Raw genomic sequence first — 23,637 nt, 5'->3', positions numbered from 1 at the left:
AGGCGGGGTCAGTGAATGTGGGGTCAGGGGTCAGTGAATGTGGAGGTGGGGTCAGTGAATGTGCAGGCGGGGTCACTGAATGTGCAGGCGGGGTCACTGAATGTGGGGCTGGGGGTCAGTGAATGTGAAGGCGGGGTCAGTGAATGTGGGGGCGGGGGTCAGTGAATGTGGAGGCGGGGTAAGTGAATGTTGATGCGGGGTAAGTGAATGTGGGGGCGGGGGTCATTGAATGTGAAGGCGGGGGTCAGTGAATGTGGAGGCGGGGTAAGTGAATGGAGGCGGGGTCAGTGAATGTGGGGTCAGGGGTCAGTGAATGTGGAGGCGGGGTAAGTGAATGTGGGGTCAGTGAATGTGGGGGTGGGGTCAGTGAATGTAGAGGCGGGGTCACTTAATGTGGGGGTGGGGTCAGTGAATGTGTAGGCGGGGTCAGTGAATGGGGGCGGGGTCAGTGAATGTTTAGGCAGGGTCAGTGCATGTGGAGGCAGGGTAAGTGAATGTGGGGGCGGGTTCAGTGAATATGGAGGCAGGGTCAGTGAATGTTGGGGCGGGGTCTGTGAATGTGGAGGTGGGGTCACTGAATCTGGGGCTGGGTAAGTGAATGTGCGGGATGAGTCAGTGAATGTGGGGGCGGGGTCTGTGGATGTGCTTTTTTTGGTGTATTCTCAAACACAGAGAGTAAAGTCTATATACAAAAAGTATATACATATGTGCATTACTGATTCACAAGACATTAAACAACAACGATATATTTTAGATACACAGTGTGAAAAAACATGAATAACCCTTTCCCTGCTGCCGTCGGCTGTTCGCCGTCACGAGCACTACCTCGCTGGTGCTGGGAACTGCCGACGCGGCCCCGGCCACTCCGCGGAACCCCCGCACTGCCGCGAAATAAAGGCCGCGGCTAAGCTAAGATTTTGGAGACAGCTCATGTAGGCCATCTGGGTATGAGTGCCACTAAGCGTAGGATAAGAAATGATTTCTGTTGCCCTGGAGTGGATGTGGAGGTAGAAGGATTAGTGAGAAACTGTGCACCATGCTGTTTGAGTGATAAACCTTTGGTGACCTCTGTTCCTACTGCTGTGCCTGTATCATGTCCTGGTAAGGTGTGGCAGAGAGTTGTGGTTGATTTTTTTCCCCCGACCCTTTTCATGTATTACCTTCCAACATGAGACACTTTATTGTCATGATGGATCATCTTTCCAGGCGGGTGGAAGTACGTGGTATAGCCGAACCCAACACAAACTCTGTGATTCCTTTTGGTTGTGAAGTGTTTGCTAAAGAAGGTACTCCCGAGGAGCAGCTCACTGACAATGGAGTTCAATTTACTTCTTCCACCATGACAGAGATTTTAGGCAAGTGTAGAGTGAAACATTTATGCATGCCATTGTACCACCCTCAGGCCAACTAAAAGTGGAGAGCTTCAACAGGTTTCTAGTGGAGTGTATCCGGAGCGCGGTGACATCTAGAGTTGATTGTAAAGTAACTACCAGATATTTAGAGAGGGATTATAGCTGTACACCTCACTCGATCTCTGGTAAAGCACCTTTTACACTCATGAGAGGGTCCTTGTTGTGTCCCTAATTTGATCTCTGGTAAAGCACCTTTTAAACTCATGCCGTGGAGAAAAGCGGTGTCCCCTGTGTTTCCCTCATTTGATCTCTGGTAAAGCAACTTTTAAACTCATGACTTGGAGAAAAGAGGTGTCCTCGTTGTGTCCCTATTTCGAACTCTGGTAAAGCACCTTTTACACTCATGAGGGGGAGGAAAGAGGTGTCCTCATTGTGTCCTTTTTGAAGATGGAGGTGATGGATCAAGGATGTGATGAATGTCTACAGCAAGTGATGATGCCGGGAAATTGAGTGACAAACAGTGTTGCTCGGTGTCAAAGGGACGTGAGGTGTAAGGAAAAATATGTCCAGAGGTGAAAATCGCAATGATTGATTTGGCACGTGTCAGTAAGACACCATTTTGCTAAGAAATGCATCTTCGAAATCTAGAGATCCTGTTAGAGTCATCGAGGTTAGAGGCAATGCTGTTCGTGGTTCGAATGGATAATGTTGAAATATGACAAGAGTGGCTAGAAATGGAAAATGTGAGAATGAAAGTTAAAACCATGTAAGTGACAGACAAGTGTCTGTTCCAGGGAATGGTGCAGAGTTCTTGGTTCAGAAGGAGTTCTCGTGTTATCAAAGTGCCTAAAAGATACGCTCCTCTTTGTTGAGTGGCAACTGGTTCGTTTTTCATATTTACCTTGGGTATTGCTTTTTTCTGGTTCTCTGGGTTGATTTATTGTCCTGTTTTGTGTGTGATAGTGTCTCTGTGGTTCTGTGTGTATGTGTGTGTATGTCTGTGTGTGGTGTTAAAAAGGGGCAAAGATGTGTAGCCTCTGCAGATAGGATGCCTTTACTGTTTATTGTTATATGATGTAATACGGCAGTGTACAGACATTGGTCATGTTGTGTTCTGTTATGGAATTTTGTTATGTGATGCTTTGAATAGTGTTACAGATGCAAGGATTTGCTGGGCCTTCTACAGCTGTGTAACAACTGGCTCTTCAGGAACTTCTAAGATCTCTACCCCCACCCGCCCCCCACATTGTGGATTGGCATTATTTCCACATGGTTTCTTCCCCTCTGTTTCGGGGGTTCTTGCCTGTCCTCCCCATGGCCTCCGCATGTTTGCCGCCACTGACCCATACAGTAAATAGTGGTGGGAAGGTAGAGTATATTTGTTTGCGAGTTTCACAAAGTTCCTTAGTTTTCCACCTGTTACCCACTCCATAGCACTATCATACCCTTTCTCTCCAACAACCTAGACCAATATCCCTCAAGCGAGAGATGTAGTAATGCCGACAGTGTAAGGTACTTCGCACACGGAACCCTCATTTGTGTTCGCTGCAAGACCCAGGCCCATTGAAATTGCAGGATGTCCAGCAAAAGATCAGATATTTGATTGTTTGAGCATTAGGGCTAATCAATCTGGCCCATAGCATGGTACTGGCGTAGAGAAAGTGTACGCCAGTCTCTATCATGCCCCTCTCCCCCATCGACAATGTCGTCCGTAAGCTGCCCATTTCAGGTGCGCCGCCAGGCAATAAAGCTCCAAGTCAGGGACCGCTAACCCACCTCCATCAGTGGGGAGCCGTAGTTTGATTAATGCCAGTCTACGACATCCTGTGCCTTATATGAGGTATAGCAATAGGCTGTTAATCTCCAAAAAGATGGATTTTGTGAGCCAATTTGGGGCGAGCTGCAAAGTAATGAAAGAGACTGGGAAGGAAAACCACCTTCACAGTATCACCCTGCCTGCGACTGATAGAGGAAATATTAGCCAGAAATGTATGGATGTCTGCAAAAATCAGTGCCAGTTGAAGATTGCTCAAGATCGGCCAAGTTGTAGTAAATATGAATGCTCAGAAAGCATAATGTGACTGGTTCCGAGCAGAGATCCTCCCCCATTTCTGGCAGAATGGTGGCTGGTGTCAGAGCATGTATCGAGAATGCATTTGACTTATCCCAATTCACCTGGACTCTCGACGTCTGGCTAAAATCATCCAAAGCTCTAAATGCGTGATCCACATTAGCGTGTTCCTCAAGCCGGTACACTTATAGATCCTCTCCATATAGAGGGATATAGATGGGGTGGTCGTCAATGACTATTCCTCGATAATGATGTATGGTGCAGAGTGTCAGGGCCAGGGGCTCAAGAGCCAAGGCAAACGGCACTGGCGACAGCGGGCAACCCTGTGTGGCAACGGCCTCTACCCTACAGGGTGCTGATATTGCACCCCATTTCGGACCGGAGACATCAGGGGCAAATATAGCAGACGTGTCCAGGTGAGGAAGATATTCCCCAGCCCCATGCTGGCCAGAGTAGCATCAAGAAAGTCTCAGCGCCGATAGTCACCTGCTGTCTCTGTGTCAGTGTTGATCACTAGTGCTCTAAGATAGTCCACCAATGAGGTATGGAGTATTTGGCGAATGTTAGGGATCAAACTGCGTTTAGGTATAAAACCCATTTTATCCGTGTGAATAAGATCACCTGTATGGTTGCCCAGTCACCAACAATTTACTAAGTAGTTTATAATCTACATATAATATGGAGAGCAGTCTATAGGATGGTATCTTATCACTCTACCCTTTTTGTGGAGTGGAACAAACAGGGACTTTCCCTTCATTGGTGGTAGTTCCCCCACAGTTTTTGCTGCATTATACAGTGTAGTCAAGATTGGGGGAAGCGAGTTTGCACAAGATGAATAAAATTCCAGGGTCAAGCCATCTGAGCCTGGTACCTTGCCCAGGGCTTTAATCAACCCATATCTTCCTGGATTGGGATATCACATCCTAGGGATGCAGCCGCTACCGGTGACATTGCTTCGTACTTGCAGATAGAACATAATCCTACACTGGCTGGGTTGGGTCCACATCAGAGCACCCATAGATGTTAGAATAATAGACAGCAAAGGCCGTATTAATCGCGGCATACCTGTAAACAAGGTTACCTTCCCCTTGTTTTGCATCTGCAGTATTTGGGGACACTGTCTATCAGGATTGGCCAGCCACACTAGTAATCTGCCGGATTTATAATATTCTATGTGTGCCCTAGTTTTTTATATGCTTGATAATCGTATGCCAGGAGTCGCTCCACTAGTTTGAGGAGTTTTTCCCTTTCTGCTCTCAGTGTGTCATGCAGCACCTGTGCTCCCTCCGTTGGTAAATCAAGTTTTATTAAGAGGTGCTCCAAGTGTTTGATCTAAGTATGAAGCTGGGACCGAGTCCCTACTACTGCTGAGATGCTGCAACCACGTAGCACTAGTTTGAATGCCTCCCACTACGCTAGTGTAGAAGTTAGACCTGTATTCTCCATAAAGTAATTACTGATCACGTTCCCTAGGGTAGATCTGAAGACTGGGTCATCAGCTTCGCAGTATTGAGCTTGCATGTCGCAGTGCGGGGTCTGGACAACGCCCAGGCCAGAATCCGTAATAACGGGTGGTGGTCACAGTATTTTTCACCAGACATTCGACCCTTCTTGCTCTCGCATGTACGCTAGCCGAGCACAAGAAAGTATTAAAGTATACTGATAGCTTGTGCGTACCCAAGTAATAAGAATTGAAGAGTTAAGGTTCTCCAGGTATCAACAAATCCTCAATTGTTAATCCAACATCGAAATGCGTGGGCAGTTTATGTAGTGGGGATGTGGGCTAAAGTGACACCAGCCATGCAGTTAAAATCTCCTCAAAGTAACACAGAGTAATGATGTATTTGGGTGACAAGACAGTTTGGGAGAATAGGAATGATAGTTTGGCCCACATTGGGGAAATAAATGTTCACTAAGTCTATGTCTTTACCATCCAGTTTGCCTGCTAATATCACATAGTGACCTTCTCAGTCTATGATCTCGATCTGTGAGAGAAATAGGGAAGAAAGGATACAAACCAGCACCCCCCACCAAAGGCGGAGTTTATGGTGGCAAAGAATTCCCCCACATCGCTTCTGCAGCTCCCCCACTTCACCTCCAGCAAACATATCTCCTTCAGTCACACCACAGCTCTCCATTGGACGGACCACAGCTGCGTTCACTTTTTCTACAAAAAGCCCACAACCCACAACCATCCTCAACCTACTATGCGAAGAAACTGGAACAAAATCACCATCGACCAGATCTCCTCATCGCTTCTTCAAAACCCCCCTGCCCACTCTTCGAACCCCAACCAAGCAGCCATTAACCTCACTCAATGGTGAACCAACAGCGCCGACAACCTAGCACCCCTGAGAAAAGGTCAAATCAAACTAGGCAACAAAAACGCCCCCTGGTTCAACAATGATCTTAAGAAATCCAAGAAACTCTGTCGCTCCCTTGAGAAGGCATGGAAAAAAGACCCAAACACCAGTACCAGGGACGCCTTCAAAAACGCCACTCGCATACACCACCAAATGATCCGGACTGCCAAGAAAGCCGCCTTCAAAGACCGACTCGACAACAACGCCCACAACAGCAAGGAATTATTCAACATCGTCAAAGAGTTTACCAACCCCGCTGCCAACTCTAACAACATCACTCCCTCCCAAGCCCTTTGTGACTCCCTAGCTTCGTTCTTCCACGACAAAATCGCAGACATCCACAACAGCTTCGACAACCAACCCGGAGACCAACCCACCCAACCTTCCGCCGTACCTTCACCCCCCTTGAACATCCTTAATGACTGGAACCCAATCTCCACTGAGGACACCATCCGCCTGATGAACTCCATCCACTCAGGATCCCCCACAGACCCATGCCCTCACCACATCTTCAACAAAGCTGACTCCATCATAGCACCACACCTCCGAGACGTCATCAACTGCACCCTTAACTCCGCCACCTTCCCGGAAAGCTGGAAACACGCCGAACTAAGCGCCCTTCTGAAAAAACCCACAGCGGACCCCACCGAACTCAAAAACTACCGCCCCATCTCGCTCCTTCCATTCCCGGCCAAAGTAATCGAGAAAGCTGTCAACAACCAGCTCGCCGCCTTCCTCGAAACCAACAAATCCCTCGACTCCTCACAATCTGGCTTCCGAGCCAAATACAGCACTGAGACCGCACTCATCGCAGCAACAGACGACATTCGAACTCTACTGGACAATGGAGACACAGTCGCCCTCATCCTCCTCGACCTCTCCGCAGCCTTTGACACAGTTTGTCATAGCACCTTAATACAACGCCTCAGAAACACCGGAATCCAAGGAAAAGCACTGGAATGGATCACCTTGTTCCTTGCCGGAAGAACTCAGAGAGTCCGCCTTCCACCATTCAAGTCAGAGGCCACTGAAGTCATCTGCGGCGTGCCACAAGGATCTTCACTCAGTCCCACCCTCTTCAACGTATACATGAGCCCCCTTGCGGCCATCGCACGCCAACACAACCTCAACATCATCTCCTACGCTGATGACACTCAACTGATCCTCTCACTCACCAAAGACCCTAACACCGCCAAAACAAACCTACATGAAGGAATGAAAGAAGTAGCCGATTGGATGAAGCACAGCCGTTTGAAACTGAATTCCGACAAAACAGAAGTCCTTATCTTAGGAACCTCCCCCTCTGCCTGGGACGACTCCTGGTGGCCAGAGTCCCTTGGAAATGCCCCATCCCGACAGACCACGCACGGAACCTGGGCGTCATCCTGGACTCCTCACTCTCGATGACCAGACAAGTCAACGCCGTCTCATCATCGTGCTTCAACATTCTTCGCATGCTCAAAAAAACTTTTCGCTGGATCCCCACCGAAACTAGAAAAACGGTCACCCACGCACTGGTTACAAGCCGCCTGGACTACGGAAACACCCTATACGCCGGCACCACCGCAAAACTCCAGAAAAATCTCCAACGCATCCAGAACGCATCAGCTAGACTCATACTAGACATCCCGCGTAACGACCTCATTTCTGGTCACCTGAAAAACCTCCACTGGCCCCCGTCAATAAGAGGATAACATTCCGCCTCCTAACCCACGCACACAAAGCACTCTACGAACTTGGACCCGAATGCCTCAACACACGACTTTCCTTCTACACCCCCCCCCCGCCAGCTACGCTCCTCCAACCAAGCCCTTGCTGCTGTACCTCGCATCAACAAAACCACCATGGGAGGAAGATCCTTCTCCTACCTGGCGGCTAAAACCTGGAACTCACTTCCCACCCACCTTCGCCTCACTCAGAACCACCTAGCATTCAGAAAACAACTTAAAACATGGATATTCGACAAGTAACTCCCCACCCTTCTACAAGCGCCTTGAGACCCTCTGGGTATGTAGCGCGCTATACAAATTAACTGAATTGAATTGAATTGAATTTGAGGTATCTGTGAGGGATGATGTAGATACATCACCTGCGGTCCCTGTGCCCACCCACAGTTGTTGTTTCAGTCGTACCCAATTGGTGCGTTCCGGATCTGTGGCAGAATGATATGCTTCCTGTGAGAGCTGATGCGCCAAATGAGATATTTCCATCTTTGGAAGTCTCAGTTCGCCTGAAGTAGCGGCTTGGAGTTTGGACATGGCAAGTCCGCGTGTCTCACCTTGCCAAAAGTATGTTTTAATGGCTGCGTCTATTAGGCCTAGTTCTGATGCTGGGACCAGTATAGGCAGCATGCTGAAAATGTAGTTAAACCTTGGGCTACCTCCATGTTCATAGTTTGGACTCGTCCCCACAGCGACAATTGCGGTTTGATCCATTTAGTGAAATCCGTGTGCATTTGATCAATCAGTGCAGTCATATTGGCTTTGATCATCATTGGAAACTTGGTGGTAATGAATACTCATAATATTTAATCTTTGTGGCGATTTACCAAAATGGATGTTCATGGAGGGCTTCCCTCATTGTATAGACCATCAAGGGTAAGACTTCACTTATGGTTCTGTTCATTCTGTACCTGGAAAGTGCTGTACAGTCTGATATGGTGAACGTCGGTGCTGGCAGCGAACGTTCTGGAGAGGGTAAAGTAAGAAGCATGTTGTCTGCATACAGCCTAATTTTCAGGTCTCCGGCTATGATTTCAGTTTCCCAAATGTCTTCTGAGGAGCATATGCTGAATGTGAGGGGTTCTAAGGTTAACAGAAAGAATGCCACAACCATTGGGCTTCTTTCCCTCTTTCAGCTCTTCTCCACTTCTTTTCTAGTCTGCCATCTGTTTGTTCTCATCCAAATGCACACTTCACATTATGTGTTGTATGCATGCTCAGAATTTAGATTTTCCTAAGTTTAAAGATTCAGAAAGTCTCAACTATTATGCATTTCATTCCTAGCTTTATCAGCATCCACGTTAAACGCAGTTATAAAAAGACTACTCTTCCCAAAGCCCATTGGAATGCAAGACTACAGAAAACCACACCTGGTGCACCGTCATGACACACTAGATCTCATATTTAATCCTCCCATGCATACAACAAGTCTTCTTCTCTAAAAAGGAGCATTGAAAACAAGATTCATTGGCTTTTCTGTTTTCAGTTTCTAAATTGTGGTTTTTTCAGTGTTATTCAAACTTTTAAAACATTTTTTACTTATTTTTATGCTCTGTAAAAAATTACAGGGCTAGTGAGTTTATTTCCTTCTCTTGCTTGTCCCTTTTGTCATTTCTAATTTCCATCTATCTTCTCCTAACAATTTTTTTGAATTTGCTCTTTCAGGTCATGTTTCAGTGTTTTGCTCACCTCCAAACCTTCCCATCGATCTCTTTCCAGCAGTCTAGTCCCAGGATGTGCAGGATGGAGGTACGTTTGCATCTCATTATCTCATAAATATTTGATTGCATTTTTTATTCTTGTAAAACATCAACAAGAGCAAACTCTTTGAGCGATACAGGTTGCAGGGAACATCAATGACATAATATATGTGGCATATGTAGAACACATCCTGGTTGGGAAGCATTGCCAGTTACATCACTTTGAGAGTAAGATCTACTAACCCCTTCCATTCTTTGGACGTACTGGTAACGTCCATGGTTGTGGCGCTCCGGTGCCAAATGTAACCGTTACGCCCAAGGCCCACTATTTTGGAATCCCTCTGCTGCAAACAGCAGAGGAATTTCCTTTTTTTCTTGGGAGCTGGTGATGAGCTTACCCAGCTGCCGAGGCACTTTTCTTTCAGTGTACTGACGAGCAGCGTGCATGGCGTGCTGACGCCACTACAGTGAAAGTGAAATAAGCTGATAGGTTCATTTCACTTTCACTGCCTACATGCTCCTGGGGCTATCCTAGTCCACCGAGCACGTAGGCAGGCAGGAGAGGTATCATTGGAAAGGGGAGAATCTAGTCGATCTCTGCTTGGGGATCGCCACAGGATGGCTTTTTATTTAACTTAGTGGTAGGGGCTGCCCTAAATGGGCATTATACTGCCCCCAGCTGTCGAAAAATGATCAGTCTTTCTGCTCCCCTCACCCTGGGGGACAGAAAGGCCACTAGGCACCAGGAATTATAATTTTTTATTTTTTAATAATGGAGAGGTGGGGGCTGCCCACAATGGGCATGTCTATGCCCCCACCCCAAACACAACAGGGACAGCCCCCCTGGGAGGTAGATAAGGGTTATTACCTACGATCAGCCCCCCAGGGGAGCAGAAAGCCCAGTAGATGCCAGGGATTTTTTTTCCTCTCTGAAAGAGAAGTGGGGGCTTCCCAGAATGGGCATGCTAATATCTCTACACCCCAAAACAAAAGGGACAGTCTTTCTGTCTCTCCCCGGGGCAGAAAGGGGTTATTACCACTGATCTGCCCCTCCGTGGGGGGGGGGGGGGGGGTGAGTCCACTAGACACCAGGGATTATAAAAAAAGGGATTGGAGCTACCCACAATGGGCAAAGCCATGCCCCTATTCACAATTATAAAAATAGAAGTCTTTCTGCCCCTCCTCTGGTTCAATTGAGGGTACTAGCCCCCGATCTGTCCCCAGAGTGGCAGAAAGCCCACTAGGCCCCAGGGATTTCTTGTTTTCAATATGTGTGCCAATGACCCTACCTCCAAACAAAAAAATCGGACAGTCTTTCTGCCTGCCTTGAGGGGGCAGATGCGGGTAATTGCCCTCGATTTCTCCCCAGAGGCAGTAAGCCTATTAGACATCAGGATTTTTTTTTAATAAAAGATGGCTGCGATGCAAATACCCCCTCCCCCAAAGGGGCAATAGCCCCTGATCTGCTCCCTGGAGAGCAGAAAGCCCACTATGAACCAGAGAAATGTTTATGGGCTTAGGCAGGGTTGGTCCCTTTTTTGTGAACACATTTTTGCTGCTTCTGCCCTCCCCCCCACCACCCTCTTAGGGGCAGATCAGCAATATTTGTAGGCTAATCTGCTGAAAACCTTTAGACAGTAGCTTCTGTGTGTGTGAACTGGAGTGCGGATGATGGTCCGTTTTTACTGGCATTTGGCTGACTGTGTGTGAACCTGCATTTTGCTGGTAAAGTGTGTGGCCTGCGCTTAGGTGGCAGTGTGTGTGGACTAGTGCTTGGCTGGCAGTGTGCGTGTACTGTCGCTTGGCTATCGGTCTGCATGGCTGGACCATGTCTTGCGATTTGTATGTGGACTTTCACTTTGCTGGTGGATGTTGTGTTGCTGGCGGTACATGGATGGTTCTTGGGTGGTGATGTGCATGGATGGTGCCTGGTTGGTGGTGTGCATGGATGGCGCTTGACTGGTGGTATGCATGGATGGCGCTTGGCTGGTGGTGTGCATGGATGGTGCTTGGCTGGTGGTGTGCATGGATGGTTCTTGGCTGGTGGTGTGTATGGATGGTGCTTGGTTGGTGGTGTGCATGGATGGCGCATGGCTGGTGGTATGCATGGATGGCGCTTGGCTGGTGGTGTGCATGGATGCTGCTTGGCTGGTGGTGTGCATGGATGGTTCTTGGCTGGTGGTGTGTATGGATGGTGCTTGGTTGGTGGTGTGCATGGATGGCGCTTGGTTGGCGGTGTGCATGGATGGTGCTTGGCTGGTGGTATGCATGGATGGTGCTTGGCTGGTGGTGTGCATGGATGGCGCTTGGCTGGTGGTGTGCATGGATGGTTCTTGGCTGGTGGTGTGCATGGATGGTGCTTGGCTGGTGGTGTGCATGGATGGCGCTTGGCTGCTGGTGTGCATGGATGGTGCTTGGCTGATGGTGTGCATGGATGGCGCTTGGCCAGTGGTGTGCATGGATGGTGCTTGGCTGGTGGTGTGTATGGATGGTGCTTGGCTGCGGGTGTGTATGGATGGTTCTTGGCTGGTGATGTGCATGGATGGTGCTTGGCTGGTGGTGTGCTTGGATGGTGCTTGGCTGGTGGTGTGCATGGATGGTGCTTGGCTGGTGGTATGCATGGATGGTGCTTGGCTGGTAGTGTGCATGGATGGTGCTTGGCTGGTGGTGTGCATGGATGGTACTTGGCTGGTGGTGTGCATGGATGGTGCTTGGCTGGTGGTATGCATGGATGGCGCTTGGCTGGTGGTGTGCATGGATGGTACTTGGCTGGTGGTATGCATGGATGGCGCTTGGCTGGTGGTGTAGGTTGTGTGAAACCTCCAGCGTTTTACTACCCAGAAGCTCCTGAAAACCTTTAATTTAGCTAAAAGTCACACTTTCCTCACATTTCTGAGTGGAAAAGTTGTGGCCTCATCGTGTCGGCACATATTTCCCACCAACCAGCGTACTCCTCGGTTTCCTGATAAAAAAATGATATCTCAATTGTATTAGGCTGACTCTGCTTTGGGCACCCACACAAGTGAGGTATCATTTTTATCGGGAGATCGAGGGGAACGCTGGATGGTTAGAAATGTGTGCCGGCGCAGTGATCTCACAAACTTGGCACACAGAAATGTGAGGAAAATGTGACCTTTTAGCTAAATTTGAGCTTTGCAGGGGATTCTGGATAAGAAAACTTTGGGAGATCCATGCAAGCCACACATCCCTGGACTCCACCCGGTGTCTAGTTTTCAGAAATATCTATGTTTTGTAGGTTTCCGTTGATGGCATGCGAGCCAGGACCAAAAACGCAGGTGCTCCCAATCAATCACAAAACAACCTATTTTTGCAAAGGAGTTTTTGGTCTCGGGCTCAGCAGCCATCTATGGAAACACCGGGTGGAGACCAGGGAGGTGTGGTTTGCATGGGTCCCCCAATGTTATCTTACCCAGAATCCCCTGCAAATCTCAAATTTAGCTAAGAAATTAAATTTTTCTCACAATTCTGTGTCGTATGTCACTGAACCTGTTGGAGTCTGTAGGAGCCCAGGATCAGTGATGAGTTCAGCTGTGGTTCAAAGCGGTAGCCAACAGCTCCCTGAGCTGGTTTGAACTGGAGTATGCAAGGAGGGCACCAAATCTGTCCTTCCAGCAGACCTGCCTGATACACTAAATCTTGTCTGGGAGATGGAAACACCTCCCTATGACAGGAAGCCTATTGTCCTACCTTCCCCTTCTCGGGCTTGGCCCAGCAGCAGGAGGGCAAAATAGGGTCTGTTGTAGGCAGCAGGCCTAAGTTGCTTTCAAGGTCTGTAGGATCGGTCCCAGGAGCGTGGTATGCTTCCCGGAGGAGTCCTACCGTGGATGGAATCATACCTCCAACACCAAATACAGTGTTGGGGTATGATTCCAACACGTCTGATACCAAATATGCCCAGGTTCGTTCCAGCCAGTTTAGAGATAGTCTTGCTGTCTCATAATGGCTGATTTACGTACAATGCCTGGAGAATGGACTTCGGGGTTTGTATGGGTTGTTTGCTCATGCAGGGCCACCCTCACATTCGGAACCAATCACCCAGCCTTTGGGCCTGAAAGGCCTGCTAAAGGGGTGACTTATAGGTTTCAAGGGCAGGGATGTTAGCTATAAGGAAACATATCTTTCGTGAGAGGTGCATGCACCAACTCACAAAGGCTACAATGGCAGGCCTGTGGTCAGAGTTTGGAGGGTCCCTCATAGTCATAGTCATACATTCTTATATAGCGCACAGTTCACCGTAAGGTCTCAAGGCGCTAGCAGCTAAAGAATGGAGGACAGGGACGGTGCATTGCGGCTAGTTGGTGGGAGGGGGGAAAAGCCAGGTTTTAAGATTTTTACGGAAACATTTATGATCGGTTATGGAAGAGATATGGACCGGTAGTTTGTTCCACCACATTGGGGCCAGATAGGAAAAGGAACGGCCCCCGTTGCGCAGAGTCCGAAAATGGGGCTGAGCAAGGAGGAATTTGGAGCTGGACCTTAGAGATCTACCAGGGATGTACCTAAGGAGCTTGTTTTTTAGGTAGTTAGGGCCGGCGTCATGCATTGTCTTATGGACCAGGCTTAGGATTTTAAAGTGACATCTCTGGCAGATTGGGAGACAAGGAAGAGTCGGTAGGTTCGAGATGGATGAGGATCTACTGGGGAGATTGAGGACAAGCCTAGCTGCCGGGTTCTGAAGAATCTGAAGCTTGGAAAGCAGATTGGCATTTAGGGCAGTGAACAAGGCGTTTCCGTAGTCCAAACGGCTAACGATAAGGCCCTGTACCAGTGGTTTCCTAGCCTCAATAGGGAGCCACTTAAAAATCTTACGGAGAATGCACATGATGCCGTAGCAGACCCCAAGAACCTGATCTATGTGGGGCTTCATGGACAAGGGGGCGTCTATGGTAATGCCGAGGTTTCTGACAGATGGTTTGGGAGGGGGGCCCAATCCTAATTCCGCAGGCCACCAGTCAGACGACCAGACCTCCTCAGCTCTTCCAAACAAGATGATCTCGGACTTGTTGCTGTTCAGTTGTTACTTGTTGGCGCTCATCCATTCATTTATTCGGGTCATACAACTCCTAAAGCGAAGCCGGGTGCCGACGAGATCGGAGTCACAGGTGACAAGTAACTGAGTGTCGTCGGCGTAGGACACGGTTTCAAAACCATATGATCTAATGATGGCAGCTAACGGAGTGGCAGCTCATGGGTGGCATAACACATGCTGCAGCCCATGGGGGTCCCCTGGAGTACCTAGGCCCTAGGTACCTAGTACCATATACTAGGGACTTACTAGAGTACATCAGCAGCCAATAAGGAATGTACCAAGGTGCTCACCATAGCCAATTTAGAAAGGAAGCACAGTGAGTGGGGTCCTGATTAGCAGGATCTGACGCAGACTAGTCAGAAAAACTGTATGACACCAGCAAAGAGTGGGGGAAACCATGAAAGCATATCCTACCTTCCCACCACCCCACCCATTCTCCCCACTCCTCTAGAGAGTAGCATGTGTAGTGTGTTATCCTCTGCTCGTGCACAGTGCAGGGGAGTATGCAGCCACCTCTTAGTGTCTGGCACAGAGGCCACTTTCCAAAACATTGCTTTTGTCACTTGTAAAGTACGTATCCAAGGTCTATGAACCAGTGTAAGTGTTTGCCCCCTCTTTGCTTTATTGAGAAGGCCTAGCAGGCAGGATTCAGGGGTAGTTGACAGTGTATGGTCTGTGAGTTCTGCTTTGGTGGCTGTAATCTCAAGCCATGACACCAGTAGTGGTGGGCACTCCCGCACCATAGGTTAGAAGCCAGCGCCAGCCAGTTTACAGCACCAATACTCTGGTGTCGAATCAGGAAACATGCACTTGATACGGTGGCGGGAGAGTTAACTGTAATGTGTGTAGTTAAATTATGTGAATTGAATCAAGGATTCCAGGACACTTCGCTAACATGTTTTAGCGCCCGTATGCACGACTTGAGCGGTTGCGTGAGCACGGTGTTCACTCTAGCCAATGCCGTCCCCGTGTGCAGCTGGTGAAAGGTTAATGGTCGGCATTTAACACACCTTCCTGTTGCCCTGTTCTTCAAGCAATCATTAAAGATTGGCTTAAGTGAGGTGCTCAGTGCCGTGTTATTGGAAGCCAGCGTCCTACTACCCAGTTCTTTATCTCAGAATACTACTGAGCTATAAATGTTTTACTTCTGACTGATCTGGGCCTGCCCCCGCTCTATATTTCATAGAGGAAAAGCACCTTTTTCAAAGAAAGAACACTTTGGTGACAACAAACTTTGCAGCTGCGAACGCATTTGCGAAAGTAAAGAACCTTGGTGGCATGCTGCACGCTATGGATCATTTGGCGGTGCATTTCACACTGTGAAATACTTTTATTTTGCATTATTGAGCTGTGCCTGTGGCATTTTGTGAGTATTTGAAAAGCAATGCTAAGCATGTTGTTAACTTCTCAATCCTCGGGATCAGCGTGATGTTATAACAAGGCCACCTCCAGATCTAACCAAACCCAGATTGCTGAAATAGCCGTGGGTTAAGGAAAGATCAGGTGAGGGCAAAAAGAAAGGCGGGGAAGGAAGGGAACAGCGGGGAGGGAGATCTGGAAAACACAAGACAAAGAAATGCGTTGGTACCAGATACTCTCACTCCTGTTTCAATCAGCAACCCATTAACATAAGATGTACCCATCTACCTGTAAAGAAACTAAAGGAACGGTGTAATAGAAGATACAACTCTTCACCAGCATCAGAGCCCTGGAAGGATATGAACGGTGCTACGTCCTCCCTGTAATACACAATGAATACCTTTCTTATTCTGTGCCCTTGTATAACCGTATTGCAAGAATGAAACACTATGCTATTGTACATACCCCACGACATATGAACATGACGGGACGTAGAGGAGAGTCTTGAGCAACATCCGAGGGACCCCTGGATTCAATGTATCCGAGTAAAACAAAGTTAAGCAACAATGGGTTACGTCACCCGATAGTATAAAACAGTACAGTACCTGTGTTACTCCAATCAGTATTGAATATGGTCCTGAAGGGCACTGCTTCAATTCAATATGAGATCCTGATTTCCTGTGTACGAGCCGCAAGACGCAGGCACAGCATACAGAGCAAAACTTACCACGTGCGGTAAGATTAAGTATATACGAGAATTCGTCCTCCGCACGAGCCGAAGCAAGAAGGCTCACCTGCGGAGGGCAACTGCAAGAAGGAAACACTCTCATGGAGAACACTCCACACGGAACACAATTCGTCCTCCGCACGAGCCGAAGCAAGAAGGCTCACCAACGGAGGGCAACTGCGGTAGTGAGACACACTCGTAGAGAACACTCCACACGGAACACAATTCGTCCTCCGCACGAGCCGAAGCAAGAAGGCTCACCAACGGAGGGCAATTGCGGTAACAATTCGTCTTCCGCACAAGCCGAAGCAAGAAGGCTTACCAACGGAGGGCAAGGAAATCCTTGGTAACTGCTACGGGAAGCAACTCACTCCAAGAGCTCAGAGTTCAGGTCGATAGAATCCAAAATATCCGACAAGAGGAACAGGACCGCCCCATGATAGGCACTAAGCAGTCTGGGACATGTAGTTGTTTAGTCCGTATGACATCCAGCCGGATGACTACGTTCTGAGGCGCTCACAGAAAGCTGACACATGTGGCCCTTTGTAAAAGCTGTGTAGGGACTGTTTCATTGCCGGGCATGTGTGAGAGTCGCAGAAGGCACTTTATCTTTATCTTATGTGCAGTGTGCGCTGTTCTGGTGCATTCTCCATCTTGTGGAAAGAATGAGCGCACCTCAGGATTGTACCATTGAAGGTGGCCACAGTGGTTTGTACAGGCGATGTTGAAAAGCATGAGTAGGAGGAGAGACCTATGAAAAGTCATGGGAATTACGTGGTTGGAAAATGTTGTTCGCAGGTTTTGTGCTGGAAATGGAATGTTGAAAGCAGGTCAATGCAAGTGAGGTGCAGGTGAATAGGTTTGAGAACAGGCTCTACCTTGTGTGGCGGGCAGCAGAGGTGTAGGATGTATGGACAGAGCAGTTTGACTTAAGAGATGTTTTTAAGAGAGTGTTTCGGGTGCTGAGCATGGTCCAGGGGTTAAAGGGTGCTAACAGCCTTGGCTTTGGCGTACCATCTGTGCTCTTGCTACGCTGATGCACCACAGTTGTCAACTAGTGGGCCGCCAGTCTAGCATGCTATCTCAAGCTCTAAAGTTAGAGGTGGGACAACTAAACAACAGACCAGCCAAGCTCAATCTCCTTGTCCAGCTGGGAAACTCCCACCCCAGTGGATAATACCGACAAACTTAGAAATATATGTGAGAGAAGTAAAACCACAAAGTAAATACAATCATTAAACTGCTGCTCTACTGCATATTGTGGGTGTAGTGGATGAAGCAAAGCACCTCTGCGAGCAGCAATATTTGATTCATGGCACAACATTCTGATGTCCAACCTTCTGTCTCAAGTCTTCCTGATCCATCTCCCATCTCTTACTCAAAGAGCTGTTCTTGTTTTACAAAACCTTGACCATTTTCCACTACCTAAAGCTGTAACTAGTGTATGAGTGCTATGCGAGCGCCCTTTTTTTTACCAACCTACTCATGAATAATTAAGATGTGACATATTCAAAGCAACTTTTATGTAAATTTCTGTGTATGGTTAAATATGCCTTCATATGTTTCAAAAATGGTAATCAAGAGATATTTATACAATCAATAAAAAATTGTGTTTGCACATTCCGTTATGTTTCCCTTTAAGTTATTACATTTTTTTTACATCCGACAGAAAACAATCTTTGATTGTACGAAATGTTTCAAAATAAGGAAGATAACACTGTAAATCTGCAAAGACGAAGTCTGAAATATTGAGTTCCAGTATTCAGGAAAACATAAGTGCCATCAGAGCCAGCCAAACCCGAACATAAACTGAGACATCCTGAAAGAAGGGAGAAGGGACACAAGAAATTCAGTGATTCCACGAGTCTCAGCTGTGTACTTCCATGCCTCAAAACGAAGAAATAACCTCTAGAAAATGAAGACAATACTGATAAACCTCCTCTTGTGTAAACATGTCCAATAACAGCTTTGATCATGAGGTCAGTATGAGGTGGTGACAGCAGTGCTGTGCTTCCTAAAATAATACCAGGCCACCATTCTGTGCTAGAGGTGTATTGCAAACTGTTTCAGACCAATCCACAGCAACCATTGAAAAGCGCAATGGAGTGGAGTCAGACAACTGAAGGTTAAAAGAAATAGGGGTTCTGCTGTCTAAAATACAGAGCACTGTCCCAGTGTGCACCGACCAGAAGGACGTTGGATCTTTACCCGCATGCGTGCAGAACCATTATCCAGTCTAAAGACACAATCGCCCACGAAGAAGCCTTACACACGTTTTGAGATTGGGAAGTAGTTGGTGACCATTGCACTTTATTCTTTAATCGGAAAGCAAACGTGCAAAATACAATACATACAGAGAATGCAAGAATAATACAAGTGCTTTATCAGTCATGTTGGCCCTTCAGGAAGTACAGTCAATGGATGTAAACAAGTATATACCAGACCCAGAGACGCTAACCAAGAGAGAAGTCTCAGACACATGCAGTGAGAGCTTTAGTTTGTCATCAATATTAAAACACCATCAGCAAACACACACAGGGAAAAAACGATTCAAATGCCCTGAATGTGTAAAGAGCTTTATCCAGTTATCAGGCCTACAAAGACATCAACGAACACACACAGGGGAAAAACCATATCATTGCAATGAATGTGACAGTAGGTTTAGTTGCTCTTCAGCATTAAGGAATCATCAGCGAACACACACAGGGGAAAAACCATATAATTGCACTGAATGTGTGAAGAGGTTTAATCGATTATCACACCTAAAACAGCATCTGCGAATACACACTGGGGAAAAACCATTCCAGTGCAGTGAATGTGAAAGAAGTTTTAGTGATTCATCAACATTAAGGAAACATCTGCGAACACACGCAGGGGAAAAGCCATTCCAGTGCAGTGAATGTGGAAGTAGTTTTAGTCAATCTTCAAAATTAAGGATTCATCAGCGAACACACAAAGGGGAAAAGCTATTCCAGTGCAGTGAATGTGGAAGTAGTTTTAGTGATTTGTCAACATTAAGAAAACATCAGCGAACACATACAGGGGAAAAACCATTCAAGTGCAGTGAATGTTTGAAGAGCTTTAGTCAATTATCACACCTAAAACAGCATCAGCGAATACACACAGGAGAAAAAACATATAATTGCACTGAATGTGTGAAGAGGTTTAATCGATTATCACACCTAAAACAGCATCTGCGAATACACACTGGGGAAAAACCATTCCAGTGCAGTGAATGTGAAAGAAGTTTTAGTGATTCATCAACATTAAGGAAACATCTGCGAACACACACAGGGGAAAAACCATTCAATTGCAATGAATGTGAAAGTAGTTTTAGTCAATCTTCAACATTAAGGAAACATCAGCGGTCACACACAGGGGAAAAGCTATTCCAGTGCAGTGAATGTGGAAGTAGTTTTAGTGATTTGTCAACATTAAGAAAACATCAGCGAACACATACAGGGGAAAAACCATTTAAGTGCAGTGAATGTGTGAAGAGCTTCTCTCAATCATCACACCTAAAACAGCATCAGAAAACACACACCGGGGAAAAACCACACCAGTGCAGTGAATGTGAGAAGAGGTTTATTCTATTATCAGACCTAAAAAGGCATCAGAGAACACACACTGGGGAAAAACCATTCAATTGCAATGAATGTGGGAAGAGCTTTATATATTTATCAAGCCTAAAACAGCATCAGAGAACACACACAGGGGAAAAACCATTCAAGTGCAGTGAATGTGGAAGAAGGTTTAGTGATTTGGCAACATTAAGGAATCATCAGCGAACACACACAGGGGAAAAACCATTCAAGTGCAGTGAATGTGAAAGTAGCTTTAGTCGATATTCAACATTAAGGATTCATCAGCGAACACACACAGGGGAAAAACAATTCCAGTGCAGTGAATGTGGAAGTAGTTTTAGTGAATCTTCAACATTAAGGAAACATCAGCGAACACACACAGGGGAAAAACAATTCCAGTGCAGTGAATGTGGAAGTAGTTTTAGTCAATCTTCAACATTAAGGAAACATCAGCGAACACACACAGGGGAAAAGCCATTCCAGTGCAGTGAATGTGGAAGTAGATTTAGTGAAATGTCAACATTAAAAAAACATCAGCGAACACACACAGAGGAAAAACCATTTAAGTGCAGTGAATGTGTGAAGAGCTTTTGTCAATCATCACACCTAAAACTGCATCAGAAAACACACACCGGGGAAAAACCATACCAGTGCAGTGAATGCGAGAAGAGGTTTATTCAATTATCAGACCTAAAAAGGTATCAGAGAACACACACTGGGGAAAACCCATTCAAGTGCAGTGAATGTGGGAAGAGCTTTATATATTTATCAAGCCTAAAACGGCATCAGAGAACACACACAGGGGGAAAACCATTCCAGTGCAGTGAATGTGAAAGTAGTTTTAGTGAATCTTCAACATTAAGGATTCATCAGCGAACACACACAGGGGAAAAACCATTTAAGTGCAGTGAATGTGTGAAGAGCTTTTGTCAATCATCACACCTAAAACAGCATCAGAAAACACACACCGGGGAAAAACCATACCAGTGCAGTGAATGTATGAAGAGGTTTGTTCGATTATCAGACATAAAACAGCATCAGAGAACGCATAAAGGGAAAATCATTCAAGTTCAGTGAATCTGGAAGTAGTTTTAGTGAATGTTCAACATTAAGGATTCATCAGCAAACGCACACCTGGGAAAAACCATTCAAGTGTAATGAATGTCTGAAGAGCTTTTGTATGTAGAAGTAGTTTTAGTGAATCATCAATATTAAGAACATATCAGCGAATACACACTGGAAAACCATTCAAGTGCAAGGAATGTGACAATGGATATATATACATATATATATATCAGGTCTAAAACAGCATCAGAAAACACGCACAGGAATCCTTCAAGTGCAGTGAATGTTGATGTAGGTTTTATGAATATTCAATATTAAGTACTGATCAGCGAACACACACAGGAAAAGCCATGTCATTGAAGTAAATGTGTGAAGATCTTTTGTCAACTCTCAGAGCTACAAAGATGTCAGCCTCTCTTCAGAAGAGTGCAGGATCAATAATGAAGGTCACAGAGCTACAACTGTGTGACAGCTCGGCCGAGCACACTTCAGAAGAGTGCAGGATCAATAATAAAGGTCACAGAGCTACAACTATGTGATAGCCAGGCCGCGTACTTCACTTCAGAAGAGTGCAGGATCAGTAACGAAGGTCACAGAGCTGCAGCTGTAAGACAGCCAGGCTGAGCACACTCCAGAAGAGTGCAGGATCAACACTGAAGGTCGCAGAGCTGCAGCTGTGTGATAGCTAGGCTGAGTACTTCACTTCAGAAGAGTGCAGGATCAATAATAAAGGTCACAGGGCTGCAGCTGTGTGATAGTCAGGCCGAGCACACTCCAGAAGAGTGCAGGATCAACACTGAAGGTCGCAGAGCTGCAGCTGTGTGATAGCTAGGCTGAGTACTTCACTTCAGAAGAGTGCAGCATCAATAATGAAGGTCACAGAGCTGCAGCTGAGTGTTAGCCAGGCCGAGCACACTTCAGAAGAGTGCAGGAACAATAATGAAGGTCACAGAGCTGCAGCTGTGAGCTAGTCAGGCCCAGCACACTCCAGGAGAGTGCAGGATCAATAATAAAGGTCACAGAGCTGCAGCTGTGGGATCACCAGGCCGAACACACTTCATAAGAGTGCAGGATCAATAATGAAGTTCTCAGAGCTGCAGCTGTGTGATAGCCAGGCCGAGCACACTTCAGAAGAGTGCAGGATCAATAATGAAGGTCACAGAGCTGCAGCCGTGTGATAGCCAGGCTGAGAACACTTCAGAAGAGTGCAGGATCAATAATGAAGGTCTGAGATCTGCAGCTGTGTTATATCCAGGCCGAGCACACGGTGTCTGTTCAGCAAATACAGATTATCAATGAAAGTCTCCAACCTGCATGCTGTGTGATAGACAGGGTGAGCGCTTCTCTTCAGGAGAGTGAGGAATCATTTATAAAAGTCACTGAGCCGCATGTTGTGTGATAATTAGGCAAAATCACCATTTTACATTCTTGGACGAAGATTTTTTGATGGCTAATGGAGCCGAATTTTGACATGATTGTTCCACAAAAGAAATGAAAAAAAAGATTGATTGTATAAAAAATAATATTAAGGTAGAACCAATCACGGTGCTATAAAATGTACACAATAATGACTAAGTTTTACATATTAAAAAGAAAGGCACGTTTTTAAGATATGTAATAGAATAAAAAATTATTTGGATTTTGACATTTTACTGCTGATTGTAAAGAAATTATATTGAGCCCCAAACTCAAGATAATTTGTGCTGCCAGCAGGGAGTCTAGCAGAGGTGGCAACAGATGGGGGTTCTATCTCGACAGTGTGACTGCTGTCGGCAGGTGGTCTGGCAGAGGTGGCATTAGAAGGAGGTCCTGTCTCGACAGTGTGACTGCTGTCAGCAGGTGGTCTGGCAGAGCTGACATTAGAAGGAGGTCCTATCTCAAAAGTGTGACTGTCCTCAGCAGAGAGTCTGGCACAGGTGACATTAGAAGGAGGTCCTGTCTTGACAGTGTGATTGCTGTCAGAATGTGTCTAAAATGAACAAAAGAGATGCACGTGCCGCTATTGACTTAGCCTAAACTATTTTTTCAAAACATATGAACTAAAACACCATGTTTCGTGTGTATTATCACTTCTTTTATTTGTTTTATATTTTATTTATATATTTCCTTTATTTTGGTATCTTAGTTTGCCAAATTCACATTTTTAAGACCTTATGTACACAAAGAAATACATTCATATTTACATAAACAGAAAACAACAAAAACAGATTTCAATATACACTTCAAAAATAGGAATCATTCAAGCCACTATTCAAACGGTCCTGATGATAACTCCAAAATAACACGAGTTTGAAACGCGTAGAACTTTCAATAAGCCAAAAATTACAAAAAGGGTTCCAAGAATTGTATAATTAGATCTCTTTTAGAGAATATTAATTGTAGATGGCTTTACTGTGAATAATTCTATTCCAGTATTCATTTAAAAGTATATTGTTATTGTTGTTTGTGGTGGTACGTCTGATGAATGAATGGTGGCTTGAATGATTCCTATTTTTGAAGTGTATATTGAAATCTGTTTTTGTTGTTTTCTGTGGGTTCCTCCGGGGAATAATCATTCCATAGTCCTATGGAAGCTTAAATTTAAATGTATAATTTTCTATAATGGAACTGAAAGCCCTCCTGCACTGAGCCAAGGTAGGGATAAG

General features: G+C 46.2%; 1 protein-coding gene across 2 annotated transcripts in view; it reads left to right on the top strand.

Moving 5' to 3' along the window:
• Positions 1 to 22,598, top strand: part of LOC147737434 (uncharacterized) — a 908,239-nt gene extending 885,641 nt beyond the window's left edge. The window contains exons 3-6 of one of the 2 annotated variants that reach the window (XR_015297373.1): positions 9,173 to 9,256; positions 18,013 to 18,297; positions 18,344 to 22,057; positions 22,124 to 22,598. Coding sequence is in view for 1 of the 2 variants with exons in the window: in XM_086929429.1 (XP_086785555.1) it covers positions 18,734 to 21,004 (2,271 nt within the window). In the remaining variant the exon portion in view is untranslated. Of the gene's footprint in view, positions 1 to 9,168; positions 9,257 to 18,012 lie in introns of those variants that run through there. The other variant, XM_086929429.1, reaches the window with a different exon arrangement.
• Positions 22,599 to 23,637: the final 1,039 nt, after the last annotated feature.

This window comes from Lissotriton vulgaris, chromosome 1_1 (assembly GCF_964263255.1).
Source record: "Lissotriton vulgaris chromosome 1_1, aLisVul1.2, whole genome shotgun sequence".
NCBI classification, from domain to species: domain Eukaryota; kingdom Metazoa; phylum Chordata; class Amphibia; order Caudata; family Salamandridae; genus Lissotriton; species Lissotriton vulgaris.
This window is presented reverse-complemented; position numbering and strand designations above follow the sequence as displayed.